This window comes from Chlorocebus sabaeus, chromosome 8, assembly GCF_047675955.1.
Source record: "Chlorocebus sabaeus isolate Y175 chromosome 8, mChlSab1.0.hap1, whole genome shotgun sequence".
In the NCBI taxonomy this organism is placed as follows: domain Eukaryota; kingdom Metazoa; phylum Chordata; class Mammalia; order Primates; family Cercopithecidae; genus Chlorocebus; species Chlorocebus sabaeus.
Window position 1 is genome coordinate 148,784,177 of NC_132911.1, and position 19,399 is coordinate 148,803,575.

Sequence of the window (19,399 nt, forward strand, 5' to 3'; positions counted from 1 at the left end):
AAATAACTCCTCAGTTTGGGTCATCTAAAAGCCTGCAAAGTGACAAGGGCCCATCTTTCACAGCAGGTGTATCCCAGCACCTATCCTCAGCTTGAAGAATCCAATATGACCTTCACTCTGCGTGGAGACCGTGGTCCTCTGGAAAGGTGAAAGGGCTGATCCTACTCTAAAGAAGACTTAGCTAAATCAGAGGCCTGGCTATCTCTAACACCCATAGCTTACTGCAGGTTTGAACTGCTCCAAAGTAAAGCTTATAATGAAGTCCTGTTGAGTTAACCTAGGGAAGGCCTTTCCTAACCACAGATCTCCTAATAGAGGAAAGGACTCATCAATTACAAAAACATGTCCTCAATCTAGGGCAGGTGCAAGGCACTCTGTGAGTATGGAAACAAGAGTCCTTCCCTCCCACATGGGAGGAAAATTCAGTTTCCGGTCAACTAGGGATTTAGTCTTAGTAAAGACGTGGGAGGAAGTTCTCCAGCTGACCAGCTTTCCCCAACGTGGAAAGGACCACAGCAGGGACACCTGAGCTCCCCAACAGACGTTCAACGCCAAGGGATTCACAGGTGGGTACACCTGTGTGGAAGTAAAGCTGTTGCTTATTCTGGGAGCCCAATGCGAGGCTGGGGGAGGTGGGCGCGGGGCTATTTCAGCGTTGGCGGACGGCGGGCTGGGTCACTGCGCGTCTGCTCCTCCTCCTCCTCGCGTCTCTCCTGCTGCCCTGATCCCGCCTTAGCCATGCGGGAGATCGTGCTCACGCAGGCCGGGCAGTGCGGGAACCAGATCGGCGCCAAGGTTGGCAGCGGGGCCTCTGAGGGCCCAGCTCGGGCCTGCGGGTGGCCAGGGAAGATGTTGGCAGGGGCGGGGGCGGGTCCCTGCCGGGGACGCGGTGGGACTGGGCGGCTGGCGAGGTGGCCGGGGTGGACCCAGGGATACGGCGGCCTAGGGATGGGGGTGCGGATGAGGGTGGGGGTGCGGATGAGGGTGGGGGTGCGGATGAGGGTGGGGGTGGGAGAGGAGCTGGGGCACCCCCGTGACTGGCCCTGGCCTGTCCGGCCCCTCCCGTCTCGCAGTTCTGGGAGGTGATCTCGGACGAACACGCCATCAACTCCGCGGGCACCTACTACGGGGACAGCCGCCTGCAGCTGGAGCGCATCGACGTGTACTACAACGAGGCCTGCGGTGAGACCCCCGTCCTTCCCCACCGCCCTCCTGGGAACGCGGCCCTCCCCTCGCTCATGCCCTCCCGCCCCTCTCAGGTGGCAGGTACGTGCCCCGCGCTGTGCTGGTGGATTTGGAGCCGGGCACCCTGGACTCTGTGCGCTCGGGGCCCTTCGGGCAGATCTTCAGGCCGGACAACTTCATCTTCGGTGAGCTGTGGGCGAGGACTGGGGTGCGGCTTCTTAGCCAGGGCCACTCAAAATCTAGGCGTGCCCCAAGGTCATGGCCGTGGGAACCGTGGATCCAGGGCCCCTGAACACCCTCCTATCCTCCCAGTCGCTCCATCTGCCTCCTAAAGGGGCTCTGGGAGGAAGGCCCAGGTGTCTCCTCAAGGTGAAGAGCTACTGATGTCAACTCCCTGCAGGGAGCTGAGCTGGGGCCGTGGCTACTGCCTTCCCAGAAAATGGGCAGGAGCCACCTGCAGGGAGGTCTGTCAGCCTGTCTCAGGCTTGACTCCTGACTTAATTTCTAACAGGGAGGCTGCTGTCCTGTAACTCTGGGGGAGGGGTTTCATTTGCTCCACCTGCAGGGAGAACGGTGGGCTCACCTCACATGACACTTGGCCCTTTTTGCATTATGGTGACCACTGATGACCATATACCTGGCCATCGAGTGACTGGCTGTACTGTCTTACAGGTCAGAGTGGGGCCGGAAACAACTGGGCCAGGGGGCACTACACGGAAGGCGCGGAGCTGATGGAGTCAGTGATGGACGTTGTCAGAAAGGAGGCTGAGAGCTGTGACTGCCTGCAGGGTTTCCAGCTGACCCACTCCCTGGGTGGGGGGACGGGGTCTGGGATGGGTACCCTTCTGCTCAGTAAGATCCGGGAGGAGTACCCAGACAGGATCATAAACACATTCAGCATCCTGCCCTCGCCCAAGGTGTCAGACACGGTGGTGGAGCCCTACAACGCCACCCTCTCCGTCCACCAGCTCATAGAAAATGCAGACGAGACCTTCTGTATAGACAACGAAGCGTTATAGGACATCTGTTCCAGGACCCTAAAACTGCCCACGCCCACCTACGGTGACCTGAACCACCTGGTGTCTGCCACCAGGGGAGTCCGTGGTGGGGCTGGGGCCAGGGTCCCCAGGTCGCCAGGGCGGCGTGGGAACCCCAAGCCGTCCGGGGGATAAAGCGGGGGTCGGGTGGTGGAAACGCATGAGAGCTTTCCCGGGGCTGCTCCCGGAGCCCAGGCGGCTGCCCGCACACCCGCGCATGCGCGGTAGACAGCCCCGTCCTGGAACCTGGGCCGGCTCTGGGATCCCCGGGATGCTCGGTTCTCCTCGGTGTGGAGTCTCTCGCCGCCGCCGCCGCCGCCGCGCCCTGGCCCCAGCCCCACCAGGGACTCCCCTGGGACGTGGGTGGCGCAAGCACACCCTGGTCCTGCGGCTCAGCTCCAGCGGGCCCAGGCTGTCCCACCCAGCAAGGGCCCGGCAGGCCGTGGCGCTGCGGGTCCTGGTCCCCCCGGCATTGGCTCGGGCGCGGAGGCCACCAGCAAGGAGTCTGAGGGTGGGAGAGCGCCCCTTCCGGAGGAGCCAGGGCGGCGTAGGCAAAATCCCGATCCCCGCGTGCCGGGGCAGGTTGGGAGATCCCTGCTGCCTGCGCAGCCTGGCTGGGCTGTAGCGGGGCGACGGCCCCTGCTCCCTGGCTCACGAAAGCCCCCTGTGGGAGAGCCCCAGGAGCGCAGGGCATGTGGGGCGCGGGAAGCCCCGTTCCCCACGCCCGGGTGTGGGTGAAGGCGACCGGCGAGGGAGCGGAGGACACCCGCCGGGGGCCGCGTTGCACAGGCCGCCTGCGTGCGCCGGTGCCCTGCCACCCTGGCCCGGGTGCCTGGCCCTCCGGTTCTGAAACCAAATCTGAATCCGGGACTCCGGGAGGCCCGTCTCTCTGGCCAGCTCTTCCCGGGTGTCGATGCCCGGGTACGGGTTCCGCTCAAAGCAGGCTCGCAGGGCCTCCCTCTGGCTCGGGGTCCAAACGAGTCTCCTTCGCCGTCCTCGTCCTCGGGCTTCCGCCGGGAGGGCGCCGTCTCCAGGTGTCGGGAGAGCCATCGCGGGGAGACCTGGCCGGAATTCCGCGGACAGACACGGGCAGAGAGGCCGGCGGGCGCCCGTGCCCCTCAGTCGGCCTGTGCACGACGCGCAGGTCCAGCCAGGAGGCCGGTCCAGCAGGCCAGCGGCCCTTATAAAGGCCCACAGGCTCCACCCCTTCAGGAATGCCTGAGGAGCCCAGCGCCTGCCCGCCCTCGGAAGCCGGGAACCAGAGGGCCCAGGGCACTGTGGCCTGGGTGTGGGTGGGGCCGGAGAAGCCCGAGTGGGTTGGGGGGTGAGTTAGGGTTCGGGTTCGGATTAGGGTTTGGGTTCAGGTTCGGGGTTCGGGTCAGGGTCCAGCGTTCGGGTCAGGGTCCGGGGTTGGGGTTAGGGTTAGGGGTTAGGGTTAGGGTTAGTTTAGGGTTGGGGTTCAGGTTCGGGTTCGGGCTAGGGCTAGGGTTAGGACTAGGGCTTGGGCTAGGGTTAGGGTTAGGGTTGAGGTTGGGGTTAAGTTGAAGTTAGGGTTAGGGGTAAGGATTAGGCTTAAGGTTAGCGTTGGGGTTAGAATTGGGGTTAGGGTTTAGGGTTAGGGTTGGGTTTGAGGTTAGGGGTAGGGGTAGGGTATAGGGTTAAAGTTAGCATTGGTGAATGGTTTTGGGTAGGGGTTAGGTTTAAGGGTTAGTGGTTAGGGTTAGAGGTTAAGGTTATGGCTGGCGCTAGACTTGGAGTTGGGGTTGGGGTTGTGATTTGGCCGGTGTGGGGTTAAGGGTTAGATTTACGGATTAAGGATTTGGGTTAAGCTTGACGTTAGGGGTAACACCACTTGCCCTGGGTGACCCAGGCAGTGAGTCACTGACAGTCCTCTTGTTTGGCCCGTGGCACAGCGTGGAGCGAAATGGCCCACTGACCTTTCCAGACACTCGGACAATTTGTGATACAGTTTATGCAGTCATGCCCAGTAGTTCTATTGTTCAGTTTAATAGAATACCTAATTCTGTGTTTATTATGAATAAAGAGAGATTTCTTGTGGTTTTTCAGAATATGAAGCATATCTATTTTGCCTACCAGTTGGAAGTTCCAATACTACAGGAAGCATAAGTGCAGGTTATAATGATGGGCCTTTTATTATAAGACTGAATTCACATCAAACTGAATCAGTAACTCCAGCTGTATGAACAGGGTGAGATATTAAACATTTAATGAAAAGAATTCCTTTCTTAGGTCACAGCAAGGACTAAATATGTCTAATTATCATGCTCACTAAGAAGATGTATTGTGATATTTGCAGTTAATCACTCATTCAGTTCCAAGGGTATTTATTAATTGTCTGGGCATAACAACAATTGGAAGCAGTATGTTCACATGAAAAAAACTTACCTGAAGCTCTAAGTCACAACTTTCCATGAGCAGCACACATTTCTGATTTGAAATACATATCTAAAGCTTCAAATGCATAAATAGATACCCAATCTAGATCTAAGTTAATAGTTGCTTTGAATTAATTGTTTAAATTATCCTGGGAATCAGAAAGATATGTCTACATGAAACAATAAAGGTTATATTAGAATTAATAAACTTTAGAAGATGATTTTAATCTTAATATATAAACATACTACCTAAGCACAATCTTTAAATACATCTGCAACCTACTATTTTTAGATTTAGGTAAATCATTAATCCTTAAATTTGGAAAAGATTCCAGTGTTAGAGCTCTAGACTATGAAACTTGGATGTTCTTCTAAAATTTTTGAGTTTTTATCCAGAAATACATATTTTCCTGACACTGAGAACCACAAGAAATTTCACTTGGAGTCTCCACATAGTCAATCAACCATGTGTGATGTCAACATCAGTGTAATAGATACTATCACAAACATCCTGTGACTTTTATTTTTTTTTATACTTTAAATTCTGGGATACATGAGCAGCACGTGCAGGTTTGTTACACAGGTATACACGTGCCATGGTGGTTTGCTGCACCTGTCAACCTGCCATCTATGTTAGGTATTTCTCCTAATGCCATCCTTCCCCTAGGCCCCGACCCTGCAACAGGCCCCCGTGTGTGATGTTCCCCTCCCTGTGTCCATGTGTTCTCATTGTTCAACTCCCACTCATGAGTGAGAACATGCGGTGTTTGCTTTTCTGTTCCTGTGTTAGCCAAGAATGATGGTTTCCAGCTTCATCCATGTCCCTGCAAAAGACATGAACTCATTCTTTTTTATGGCTGCATAGTATTCCATGGTGTATATGTGCCACATTTTCTTTATTCAGTCTATCATTGATGGGCATTTGGGTTGGTTCCCAGTCTTTGCTATTGTGAATAGTGCTGCAGTAAACATACGTGTGCATGTATCTTTATAGTAGAATGATTTATAATCCTTTGGGAATATGCTAGTAATGGGATTGCTGGGTCAAATGGTATTTCTGGTTCCAGATCCTTGAGGAATTGCCACACTGTCTTCCACAATGGTTGAACTAATTTACACTCTCACCAACAGTGTAAAAGCGTTCCTATTTCTCCACATCCTCTCCAGCATCTGTTGTTTCCTGACTTTTTAATGATTGCCATTTTAACTGGCATGAGTTGGTATCTCACTGTGGTTTTGATTTGCATTTCTCTAATGACCAGTAATGATGAGCTTTTGTTCATATGTTTTTTGGCCACATAAAAGCCTTCTTTTGAGAAGTGTCTGTTCATATCCTTCACCCACTTCTTGATGGTTTTTTTTTTCCTTGTAAATTTGTTTAAGTTCCTTGTAGATTCTGGATATTAGCCCTTTGTCAGATGGATATATTGCAAACATTTTCTCCCATTCTGTAGGTTGCCTGTTCACTCTGATGAGTGTTTCTTTTGCTGTGCAGAAGCTCTTTAGTTCAGTTAAATCATATTTGTAAATTTTGGCTTTTGTTGCCATTGCTTTTGGTGTTTTAGTCATGAAGTCTTTGGCCATACCTATGTCCTGAATGATATTGCCTAGGTTTTCTTCTAGGGTTTTTATGGTTTTAGGTCTTACGTTTAAGTCTTTAATCCATCTTGAGTTAATTTTTGTATAAGGTGTAAGGAAGGGATCTAGTTTCAGTTTTCTGCATATGGCTAGCCAGTTTTCCCAACACCATTTATTAAATAGGAAATCCTTTCCTCATTGCTTGTTTTTGTCAGGGTAGTCAGACATCCTAAACTTTTAAATTTAAGAATTTACATTTTTTTAAAGTAACTGACAACTGACAATCATTTAAAAATCCATAACTTTAAAAAAAAATTCCTTCTATGTTTTCAACCAAGAGAAATGAAAATCTGTTGACACAAAGGCCTGAATATAAGTATTCATAACAACTTTCTTCTTAATAGCCAAATATTTTTAAAATAGCCTATCACTGAAGAATAGATAAGCTGCAATATATTCCTACAATGGTTACCATGTCTACAGAAACTCCCAAAATTAGCCACGAGTGGTGGCGCACACCTGTAGTTCCTGTAGCTACTTGGGAGGCTAAGGCGTGAGTATCGGTCGAGCCTGGGAGATTGAGGCTAGAGTAAGCAGAGAAATGACAGCACCCTGTCCATGGCAGCACATGCTCACAGTCCCACCAGGACAGAACTGAGAGCAGGGAGCGGTTGGAGTGGACCAAGGCTTTGGCCTACGGCAGGCCCTGAGCTCAGACGGGTGAAGGAGTTCATAGTTGTCTGTCATTAGAGTCGTTCTGCCTCTGGTTCAGCTGCTCAGGGCTGGGCAAAGCTAGTCACTGTCTCAGAAGGACCCACAGATTGTCCCAGAAGACAGGGAGGGCCTTGCGTAGACTGGGCCCTGCTTACTCCTCTCAGGACAGAGTCTGGGTAAGTTGGCCAGAAAAGCCATTGTCATCATTTGAGCTGGCCCTCAAAGACAAGAGCTCAAGGAGCAAAAGTGCAGATTGGTGTAAATTGTCACAATGTCCTGGAGGGGGCCTCTGAGGTCATTTGGTCAAATGCTCACAGCGTCTTCTGGGGAAACCAGGAGTTGAAGGTTGTGCTGCCTGTGGGCCTCCCCCTCTGCTCTAGTCTCTTGGGGGGTGGGGTGGGGTGAGGAGGTTCCTAATCTGGGTCCTGTCTGGAACCTCTTTCCTTCTGATCACCGGACTCTAGGCCCTGAGTTTGACAGTTTTCCCATCCGGGCAGAGGCTAACAAGACTCCTGCATTCATTTCCACCCAGGATTGGCCTGGACAAGACCCTTCTTTGGTCTTTAAACTTATTCATGTCATTAAGCTCATTTATCTGTTCTCTGCTATGCACACACTCAGTCATGGCACCACCACTCCCGCCATGTCTGCCATCTTAGCAGGGCTGTGCGTGCCAGGGCACCTGGGTCTGTGAGGGTGCGGGCACCTCTAGACCATCAAACTCAGCCGCATCTCCCTTTTCCCCACTGGGCTCATCCACATGGCTGCCCACCCCCAATGACAATGGATGCCCTGGCCCTACCCCCAATGACGATGCACGCCCTGGCCCCAGCCCCAACGACGATGCACGTCCTGGCCCCCCACCCCTGGGGGTTTCTTGGGGACATCCTAGGTGTGATCTCACTGGGTCTGGGCTGCCCCCTCCTCACTGCTTCCTAGGAAGCCCCAGTCCCTGCTCACTTTTCAGTCATCAGGCTCCGGCTGCGTCTCCCACACATTCGGAGCCAGCCTCTCCCCTCATCCGCCCGGGGCCCTTCCTCCTCCTTCTGAAACAGTCTCTCCAGCCTGCACCTAGCGTGGGTTTGGACAAAGCCCCTGTATCCTTCTGAGCTCAGGGCCTGCACGGGCCAAAGCCTTGGCCACCCCCGAGGCTGCCCCCTGCTCGCTGCAGTTCTGTGCTGATGGGGCTGCTAGCGTGCTGCCACGGCCAGGGTGCTACCATTTCACTCGGACGTGTGGAGGGTGGGGTGTCATCCTCAGGTGTCAGCTCAGGACCACACAGGCCCTGGGACAGCTCCAGGAAGGCCCTGCCTGCCCGGGTCACCCTCATGCAGGTCCCACAATGCGAACATCTGACAGTGACCACGGTGGATCTTGAGGAGACAGGTCGACCTCCCAGCACCCCAGAAACTCGGCCCTGGGAGTGGCTGTGGGTTAGAGGGGAGGGCCTTGCCCACGGGAACATCAGGCCTTGGACACTTTCCCACTGCAGTGCTCCCTGGAGGGCACCTGGGTGTGGCTTTTGAGGTCCCCAGAATCGCACCCACCCTCTGCCTGCAGGTGTTTCCCACCACCCTCCCACGAGCCCCTTCCCCTGAACGTCCCCAGTGCTGTCCTCAGCGGGGCCTCTGCTAATCCTCTCCGCAGTCAGTAGGAGCTCCCACCGGGTCCTCCTGGGCCGGCCCTCGCTGCCGCCACGCACCTCACTCTCTTTACTGTCACCAGCCCCCTGCAGTCCATCCTGTTATTATCCCCACGTGACAGATGCGGACACTGAGGCACAGAGAGGCTGGCAGCCTTGCCAAGGGCAGCAGGAGGGAGGCTGGAGTAGCCTGGACCCCACTCCGCTCTCTCCTTCACCGGCACTAGATCTGTCTCTATGGCCACATCCCGGGCTATTTCAGACCAACACGATGGCACAGGTCACTTAAATAAAAAAGAAAACAAACAAATGTAAACACCTGCGCCCGTCCCAGGCTGCCCGTGCGCTCCTCTGATTGGGATCTTGGCTCTCTGCTGCCCTCCTGTGGCCGTTGGTTGTCCTGGGTGGGGACGGGCGCTGGCCTCGGACAGCAGCGGATACTGATTCCTCCAGGGCAGACCTTGGCGCGCAACGTGATCAGGACAGATCTGAGCCCCACGGTGATAGAGAGGCCAGCTTAGCTTTCATACATGTCACAAACACATACACAGTCTTTCCAAATGGAGGTATAGAGCAATTTTTAAATTTAAAATTCATGTTTTATGTTTATTTGTTCTAGAGATGGGGTCTCGCCATGTTGCCCAGGCTGGTCTTAAACTCCTGGGCTCAAGTGATCCTCCTGCCTCGGCCTCCCAAAGTGCTGGGACTGCAGACATGAGAAACCCTGCCCAGCTGAAATGGAACATTTCTAATTTGTAGAGATAGGCTCTGTCTGAGCTGCCCTGGCTGGCGTGCAGTGACACTGCGATGTCTGACTCCCGGACTCAAGGGATCCTCGCGCCTCAGCCTCCCATCTTCAGCTGGGATTATAGGAATGAGCCGCCACGCCTGGCTTCAAGCAATTTTTATATTCACACACACAGAACATGGACCTAACTGATTGCCATGAAGATTTTTCACGTCTATGCCCCCAAACCACCCAATACAATGAACGGACAACTTGATGGGAAAGGATTTGGTAAGGCAGTAGGCAAAAAAAACTGGCCTTGAGCATTTTAAACTATCAGTTATAAAAAATGTCAGGTATACACAAAAGTGAAGCAAGTAACAAAAACTCCCACGACCCCTGGCGAGATTCTTGCTTCTTCTACTCTCCTGTGCTCTCACGTCTATTTTCTTTTTACTTTTTGTTTATTTTATTTTATTTTTTTGAGACAGACTCCTGCTCTGTCTCCCAGGCTGGAGTGCAGTGGCACGATCGCAGATGTGTGCCACCACACCAGGCTGATTTTTGTATTTTTCGTAAAGATGGGGTTTTGCCACGTTGCTCAGGCTAGTCTCCAACTGCTGGGCTCAAGCAATCCTCCCACCTTGGCCTCCCAAAGTGGTAGGATTACAGGTGTGAGCTACGGCATCGGGCCCCCTTTCACACGTATTTTCTCTGTGTATATTATTTCCTTACAAATCTCTAACAATTCTAAATCTCTAAGTTTGCAGTCGCTCACACTGAGACTAGTTGTGCAACGCTTGTTTCATAAGGAGCATTGATAGTGAACTGAATTGTGTGCCTGGACATAAGAGGACCCTGTGGAACCTTTTTGTGATCTGGAACTTGCCACATTTCTGGGTGCTGGTAGGTGTTCAGTAGATATTTTTCAACTGAATGCCTGGTCCTTGTGCAGGAAGTGAATTAAGGACACAAAATCAATGCCAATGAAATGCAAGAAAATGTAATAGGAATTATCCCACCATGATTAAGGCAAAGGCTGGTAAAACTTTTGTTTTGGCGATTGTGGTCCAAAATCCTGTGTCCATGAAAGAGGGCTAGATTAAGTTTGCTATAAATTTTCTTCCAGTCTAGAGATTCAGTGGTTATAGATAAACAGTTCTGGTTGGAATACTCAAGATACTTATGGTTTGAGGGGTGCAAAATCCTAGAGAAATCTGAGTGGGCATGAGGTTAATCAGGGATGCTTCCTGGAAGAGGAGAATTTGGGGCAAATTGAAATTTTTACAAGGCAAAAATATATGATGAGAATGAGAATACACAGAAAGAGATTTAAAATTATAGAGCTTATGGCTGGGCATAGTGGCTCATGCCTGTACTCCCAGCACTTTGGGAGGCCGAGGAAGGAAGATCACCTGAGGCCAGGAATTAAAGACCAGCCTGGCCAACATGGTGAAAACCCGTCTCTACTAAAAATACAAAAATTAGCCAGGCATGGTGGTGAGCACCTGTAATCCCATCTACTTGGGAAGCTAAGGCAGGAGAATCACTTGAACCCCAGAGCCAAAATCATGCCACTGCACTCCAGCCAGGCGACAAGAGTGAAACTCTGTCTCAAAAAAATATATACAGACAGCTTAAATTAATTTGGTAGGTTGGGCATTACCTAAGTGGTATCAGCAAGAGGTCACAGAATATACCAAGATGCATCTACACAACAGAAAATCTTGCAGCCCCGTGACTAAGGAAAGTTACTTCTATTTTCACCAGTCCTTGGAGACACCTCTTCAGGCAATTAAATGCCCAAGGGAAGGAGCCTCCTGCGAAGTTGTTTGCTCATCTCAGCTGCGACAAAAAACCCGTGTCTCCCATGGGGAGGTGAAGAGGAAAACCGGACGATGAGGCAGGGACGTACCGATCTGAGCCGCAGCTTCCTCTCCTGTGAAATGGGCATCATATTTTCACCACAGAATGTTTTCTGTGAGAATTAAGCTGAGTGGACAATCTAAAGCCATCTCCCATAGTAGGCCCTGGGTGCCACCTCCCTCCGCTTCTCTAATGTCCAGCAAACACCTCCCTGGGGTTTGGTCTAATCCTGAGGCCCAGTTCTGGCCTCTTTTCTCTCTGCCTTCAATGGAGATAATTTTTTCCGTGAAAAGAGGATTCTACTGCAAATATATGCAAAGGACAGGTACAGAGCTTGGAAGCATGGATACAAGTCCTGCAAATAGTTCAAACCGAAATACTGAAAATCAGTTTTCAAATAGCAGATGAAATTCTGTGACCATGCTCCAGTCTTCATTCCCCAAAGGGGAAGCAGTTCAGCCAGTTTTCTCCTTACAGAGGCTGAGCTGACACAGAGCGGCGCGCACTGCTAGGGCGTGGTGAGGAGACAGCAGGCTCGGGGGATTTCCACTGAATACACAAGCAAGCAGGTCTCTACCCTGTCCCTCATCATCTCAAAGACAACTTGTATGCTCCGAATACGCCTTTACGAAGTTTCCAGTTACACAGTGTGAGGGGTGGACACTCTACAAAGAGAACGATGAAGTTTTATTTTCTGCCATCTATAAGTTGTTCACCTAAGACCCCAGTGCTGGGCTATAACTGGTGTGAGACATCATGTAAACAGGTGTCATGATCCTAACCATTAATGAGAAAACCAAGACTGAAAATAAGCAAATTATTCACCTGACAATCCAGAGCCAAGAGATGGCAGAGCCAGGCACTGGATGCCTTGGGTTCAGTGCTGGCTGCCAATCCTGCAGTGGTCCAGCCCCTTCCTCAGTGCCCCCATCACCTCCCGGTTCCTCAAGCTGTAAATGAGGGGGTTGAGCATGGGAGTAAGGACCGTGTAGAAGACAGAGGCCACCTTGTCATGGCTGGGGGCCTGGTAGCACCTAGGCCTCAGGTAGATGAACATGGCTGCCCCATAGAAGAGGGTGACAGCTGTCAGGTGAGAGGAGCAGGTGGCCAGAGCCTTTTTCCAGGCCTGAGCAGAGCGCATTCGCAGCACAGTCCCTAGAATGCAAGCATAGGAGGCCACGATGATGGAGAAGGGGAGGAGAAGCATGAAGACACAGCAAGCAAAGAGGAGGGTGTCAAAAAGGGAAGTGTCTACACAGGCCAGCTTCAGTAAAGCTGGAACTTCACAGAAGAAGTGATCCACGTTCCTCGAGCCACAGTAAGGTAAGCTCATGGCTGCCACCATCTGAATCACTCCATCGATTATCCCAAAGGCCCAGGAGCTCCCAGTAATCTGGAGACGGACCTTCTGATTCATGAGGATGGGATAGTGAAGTGGGTGGCTAATGGCCACATAGCGGTCATAAGCCATGAGTCCCAGCAAGAGCCCCTCAGATCCCACGAGAGAGACAAAGAGGCCAATTTGTATCCCACAGCCCACAAAGGAGATGGACTTCCTGCCAGACAGGAAGTTGGCTGCCATCTTTGGCACAATGTTACAGACCAACATGAGGTCCATGAGGGAGAGCTGGCTGAGGAAGAAGTACATGGGGGTGTGAAGTTGAGGGTCCATGTAGATGAGGAAGATGAGGAGGACGTTCCCACAGAGGGCCACTGTGAAGACCACCATCACTGCAGAGAAGAGGACAAGGTCAGTCTGGCTGTGGGAAAAGATGCCCACGAGGATGAAGCCATCTGTGTATGATTGGTTCACCATCTTCCCATGGCGTAGTCGTTCACAGTCACCTGAGAACACAGAGAAATTATGAGACTGAGAGACATGTCTCTATCGTGCTCCAAATTCTTCCGTTCAACAGCATATGCTCCGAGACATGCAGGAGGACACGCTCGTCTTCCTGTGACACAGGTGACAGGACCTCTGCCAGCTCTGGAATTGGACTCCACATGGTTATTCGTGCATGTCCAAACCCAGAGGGTAGAAATGGGATCATTCCATGTGCCCCGGGACTGTTGGACGATTCTCCTTCAGCCAGCAAAGCCAGGCTTTCCACATAGCTGGGGTCACATGGGTTTGGTCCACTGTCTCTAACAGGCCTTGGACTATTTCATGCTCAAGAGATCATTTACATGTGTTACAAAAAGGAAAGATTATGGAGATGTGAGATGTTCTTTAGTCTTTATTTTGTTCAGGTCAAAAATCCTGGGACCATTTTCAATTTCTCTATTTCTTTAATTCCCTAGGTCCAAACCATCAGAAAGCCCTTTGGCCGTACCCTCAGTGTTTCTCAGAATCTAATTCGCTCTTCCCACCCCCACCTAAACTACCCAAGTCCCAGCCACCTTCCTCTCTCTGATGGGTTATTGTAACCTCTTCCCTGGTCTCCCAGCTTCTGTCCTTCAACCCTTGAGTCTATTGTCACAGCATTTGTAGAGAGTCTGCTAAACTGTAAGGCATTTGTGCAACTTTCCTAGTGAAAGTATGTCGATGACATCCTAAATTACTCCAAATAAAGCCCAGGTCTTACAGTGGAAAGTAAAGTCCTACATCACACACACACACTCCGAGACACACACAGACACACACACACATAGATACATATAGACACACAGACACATGGAAATACACACGCACACACATAGACACAGACACACAGATATACACACAGACATATACAGACACATGGAAATACACACACACAGACATATGAAAATATACATGCAGAAATACACAGAAACACACAGACACACACATAGGCACGTGGAAACACACACAGACACACACAGACACAGACACACAGACACATGGAAACACGCACCCCCCGCACGTCCCTCTGAGGTCCCCTGTGGCCCCTCCCTTGCTCACAGAGCTCCCGAGGGTCTCCTGGCCTGGGTGCCCACGCCCTCCGTGCTTTGCTCGTTTTCCTAGGTCTTTCCCAGGCCTCCCTCCCTCTCTGCTTCCTGTCTTTCCTCAGACGTTGGTCTTCATAGAGAGCTGTTCTGTGGCAGCGGATGAAAAAGCTGAACGTCTCGCTCTCCCAAGCCCCTTCCTGCTGCTGTTTCTCCAGGGCACCGGCGCCATCTGACACGCACACGCTCCCGTATTTGGACTGTGCCGGTCTGTGAGATCCACCAGAGTGAAGGCACCGTTTCCGTTCACCATGACCTTGGCAGCCCCCAGAATGGTGCCTGGCTCATAGCGGGACCTCAACCCATACGTGGTGACTGAATAAAGTAAGACGTGATGGAGTTACCTGTGGCTGCAATCTCCATTTTCTGCAGAAAGGCTCCCACTTCACTGGCCGTGGTCTGAGTGTCACAGGAGTTTGCTGTTTAAATCATTTCTACCAGGGACAGTGAGTGAAAATGGAAGAAACATCTTCAGCTGCTTACAAAGACGAGGACCTGCTCCACACACGGGCGGCCGTTTATCTGTGAGCCTCTGCACACTGGTGTATCCACGTCCACCTTACCTCACTGCAAGGCTAAATGCGGCTGCTCCACGGGACACCACACTCTCTGTGCCAAGACCCCGGGGAATTTCCTAAACTGGGATGGGCCTGCCCAGGCCCAGGACCCTGCAGCTGGCTGCTTGATCTGTGTCCCTAGGTAAGGGAGCTTGTCCTGGTTCGTGCCCAGGGGGGTGTGCCCAGGGGTCCTTGCCACGGATGACCCCTGGAGTGATGAGGAGGGGATTTCTACAGGAGCAGATCTGTTCCCACAGCAACCAAGCACCATCTCAGCCATATCAGCCACAGGTTCCACCAAGCAGTGAAACAAACCGGGTCCCCCCAGATCCCCCAGCAGAAGAAGGGATGCCCAGCCCTACCACGGTGTCCAGAGGCACCAGCCACAGGCACCTCCCAGGACGTGCACTCCCCACTCCTCCTCCCCAAATCTCTTAAACTACAGTACTGCCTGGGTGACTGATGCCATTTCTCCCTCCCTCCTGCGTGGTTCCCCTGCTCTCAGACTCACACCCGCTGTGCACTCAGCATCTCCCCTCAGCTGCCTCATGGGCTTGTTCCACCCGAAGTGGCTTCTCCCCTGTTCTCTCCTCTCCTCTCAGCTCAGCTCAGTGAGTGGCAGATCTGTCCAGGTTCACAGGTCACAACACTCGCGTCATCCAGGACTCCTGTCCTTCCCTCCACACACACGTCCCAAACATCGGAAACCCCTGCTGGCTCCTCTTGCAAAACACACCCCCGGCGAGCACGCACCCCTGCCAGCTCCCCGCCGGCCCGCACGCACCCCTGCCAGCTCCCGCCTGGCCCCACCACCTCTACAGCATCCCTGGAGGGTGGCAATGATCCCGACTGCATTTGCCTTCCAGTCTACCCTGGCACGCCCCAGCCTGTCCCAGTCTATCTGTCACGTAGCCCTGGGGTGGACCCATCTCTGCAAGAATAAAGCCAAAGTACTTCCAGAGGAAATGCAAGACTCCTCAGCAGCCCTCCACCACCACCCACGCCTTTCCTTCCCCTCTCCGGGGATTCCCTCCCTGTCCGTCTCCCCAGCCTCCTGGAGCTGCTCCCACGCTGCAGGACAAGGCCAGCCCCGGGGCCTGGACACTTTCTCTCATCTCCGTGCAGAAGGCTCTTCCCAGACCAGCCCTGCCTTGCTCCCTCACCTCCTCCTCCTCACCTTCTCAGCAAGGCCTTCCCTCAGCACCCGTTCAGAGTTGAAACCTTCCTCTGCCTCCCTTCCCCGCCTTGGTTCCCACAGCAGGCAAATGGGCACGGCGGGCCCCAGGCTGCTCATGCGGGTGTCTGTTCTCTGCTTTCCCAACTAGAACCCATGTTCCCCGGTGCCACGGGTGTTCGTGGTGGGATCCCTGGCTCCCAGAACAGTGCCTGGCACATCTGTTATGCGCTAGTCAATATTTGTTGAATGAATAAAAATTTTTTTGGCCAGGTACCCTGGCTCACACGTGTAACCCCAAAACTTTGAAAGGCTGAGGCAGAAAGATAGCTCGAGGTAGGAATTTGAGACCAGCCTGGGCAACATAAACGAGACCTCATCTGTATTTAAAAAACAGAGAAAATTAGCCAGGCTATCGTGCACACATCTGTAGGCCCAGCTACTCAGGTGGCTGAGGTGAAAGGCTGGTTTGAGCCTGAAAGTTCAAGCTGGCAGTGATCTGTGTTCACGCCACTGCACTCCAGCCTGGGTGACAGAGGAAGACTGTCTCCAAAATAAAAATAAAATGATACATTAGCTGGGAATGGTGGTGTGCACCTGTAGTTCCAGCTACTTGGAAGACTGAGGCAGAAGAATTGCTTGAACTCGGGGGCGGAGGTTGCAGTGAGCTACGGTCACAGCACTGCACTCCAGCTGAATGACAGAGCTATGACATTGTGTGATGTGGAGGGGATTTCTATAGGAGCAAATCTGTTCCCACAGCGACCAAGCACCCTCTCAGCCATATCAGCCACAGGCTCCACCAACCAGCAAAATACACCAGATCCCCCAGGAGAAGAACGGACTCCCCGCCCTACCACCATGTCCAGAGGCACCAGCCACTTGCACCTCCCAGGACACAGACGGCAAGACCCTGTCTCAGAAAAATAAAAATGTATTATGAAATACAACAGAATTTATTCTTGCATCTTACTGGCTCATCTTGGTGCTCTGTAACTTCAGACCTTTCCATTGGGTGTTTAGTTAATAACTTCACTTTTCTTCCTAGAAACCACAACACAGAAGAAGCCACTGCGTCTCTGCAATATTCTCCCTGGGACAGGAGGACCCCATCCCTCATCAGCCCCCTCTTTCCTACCCCTTCACCTTCGCACTCCCCACACATCTGTCCTTGTCTTCCTGTTGTGGACCACTCTCCACCCCGGGGACCCAGAGCCCAGTCTCCAACCCAGACAGAGGGAGGGGGACAGGAAAATGGGAGTAAGACACCAAGGAGAGAGAGAGAGATGTGGGTCAAAGGAAGAGGATGAGAAGAAAGAGTGAGGAGAGACACCACACCAGCAGAGAGATGCCCCTCCAAAAACCCAGACAAAACAATTACACCCTGATGGAGGCAGACAGTAGGAGGAAGAGCAAGTGCTGATGAACAAGACAAATGGGGACGTGAACCAGCAACAGGAGCAGGAGCTGCAGGGAAGAGAGAGGAGGCAACAGTACAAGACCCTCACTCACCTGTGGGTGGGTCCCCTGCAGGGAAACAAAATCAGCAGGGACGCCTGCGGAGAGATCCTAGCGTCAGAATCATGCACTCATCCTCCTGTGTTTGCTCCCACTGGGTCAGGGGGTTAGGAGGAGCCCCAGCACCAACCTCCTTCCTCAGCCCCTGCCGACTCCTTGCCAGGCTGTGGAGCCCACCACAACCTTGGCCTCCAGTGGCTCCTCAGGCTCAGGGAGTGTGGTTCACACAGACCACAACCTCCTCTGGGAGGGAGAAACAGGCTCAGGGAAGGAGCTCGTGCTGGCAGAACTTCCTCCCAGTGTCCACGCAGGTACTTAACACAGACACGGGGTGAGGAGGGGGAGTTGACTTCAGACCTCAGCTCTCAGGGGACCCCACAGACTTCAACCTCAAAGAAACAGAGCTTAGGAACAGGACTAGTACTAGGGCCACTGGGAGTCGTGTGAGGAAATACAGGAAGGGAGGGGGCCACAGCGCCCTCAGGCACAGGGATACACAAATGCATTGAAAGTTCCTTGGAACTCTGCCACCTGCTCAGGCAATTGGGCCGCCTTCTCCTCCCAACGTGTTGGGATTACAGGCATGACCCACCATGCCCGGCCTGTTTTTGTTTTTGTATTTGAGACAGGGTCTTGCTCTGCTGCCCAGGCGGGAGTGCAGTGGCACAATCACGCTTCACTGTCACCTGGACCTCCTGGGCCCCAGCTATCCTCCCACCTCATCCTTCCGTGTAGCTCAGATCACAGGCACACACCACTGCATCTGGTTAATTTTTGTATTTTTGGTAGAGACAGGGTTTCACGATTTTGCCTAGGCTGGTCTCGAACTCCTGGGCTTGGGTGATCTGTCCACCTCAGCCTCCCAAAGTGATGGGATTACAGGCGTGAACCGCTGCACCCAGTCAAATCCATCTTTTTTATTTTTTAAGCTTCAAGTCTTTTAGATGACTAAAGTCATCTTTTCCATTCAAAATTTCTTCCAAAACGCAATCCATGGTGACCTCAGCCTCCCACGAACCCCTGCAGATCTATCATCCGTACCTTTGGAGACAGGATGGCCTTGTGACAACTCCTCTACTGACATCATTGTATTTTACAGGATGAACTTGCTCATGTGCAAACAAGGAAACAACCCATACCACACTGTTTTTAAATATGATATCCCAATTCTTCTTTCTCCATCTTTTCATGGTATCTCATGGAGATTTAAGAGTGTTTTGGTCACTTTGAAGGGTAAGATGAAGGCTTATTTGTGCATTCTAAAGACCAGATCATTGAAAATCAAAACTTGGATTTCACATTCTAGTCCATGTTTTTCCCCTTGACTCAGCCTAAATCAACACTGCTTGGACTTTGGAGACCCACAGTAGGAAAAGAATAGTCTATTAATAACAATTACATTGTTTATCCTTTAAGATTTTAAAGACAGGGGAGGTGTTTTTGGAATGTCAACTTTTCACAAATAAATTACCAGGAAGTCTGAACTGATGCCTTCTTTTTATTTTGGAGACTACCTTGCATAATAGAGACCTTCTCTTTTATTTTAATGTGTAAGTCTAATTAATTTTTTGATTGGCTAATGGCATTTTAATTTTAGCAGTATAATAAAAGCAGTAACAGTCATAGAAATGTCTATGAGATGTCAATATTGATGTTTCTTTGTTAGAAATGATTTTTAATGCTCATCCTATTATTATTGTTTTTATCTTTTAAAGACAAAACCTCCAAACTGTTCTTCACAGCGATTGTACCAGTTTACACCCCCACCAACAGTCTACAAAGGTCCATTTTTCTCCACACCCTTACCAACACTTGTTTGACTTTTTCGTAAAAGGCCAAGTGATGTCTCATTGTGGTTTTAATTTGCATTTCTCTGATGATTTGTAATGTTGAACATCTTTTCATATACTGTTTAGCCATTTTTATTTCTTCTTTAGAGAAATGTCGATATGGGTCCCTGCCCATTTTTAATCAAGCTATTTGTTTACTTCCTATTGAGTTGTTTAAGCTTCTTATATATTTTGCGTATCAACCCCTT

At 51.5% G+C, this 19,399-nt stretch overlaps 1 protein-coding gene and 1 pseudogene across 1 annotated transcript; one reads left to right on the forward strand and one right to left on the reverse strand.

Annotated features, from left to right (window-relative positions):
• Positions 1-1,037: 1,037 nt before the first annotated feature.
• Positions 1,038-2,505, forward strand: LOC140712282 (tubulin beta-8 chain-like; annotated as a pseudogene).
• A 9,488-nt stretch (positions 2,506-11,993) lies between these two features.
• On the reverse strand, positions 11,994-17,403 carry LOC119624787 (olfactory receptor 2V1-like). Its single transcript, XM_073018663.1, has 3 exons — positions 17,356-17,403; positions 16,701-16,756; positions 11,994-12,990 (listed from the first exon to the last, which is right to left on the reverse strand). The coding sequence occupies exon 3, from the start codon at positions 12,959-12,961 to the stop codon at positions 12,023-12,025; it is 939 nt and encodes a 312-aa protein (XP_072874764.1). The 5' UTR covers positions 12,962-12,990; positions 16,701-16,756; positions 17,356-17,403; the 3' UTR covers positions 11,994-12,022.
• Between the last annotated feature and the right edge of the window lie 1,996 nt (positions 17,404-19,399).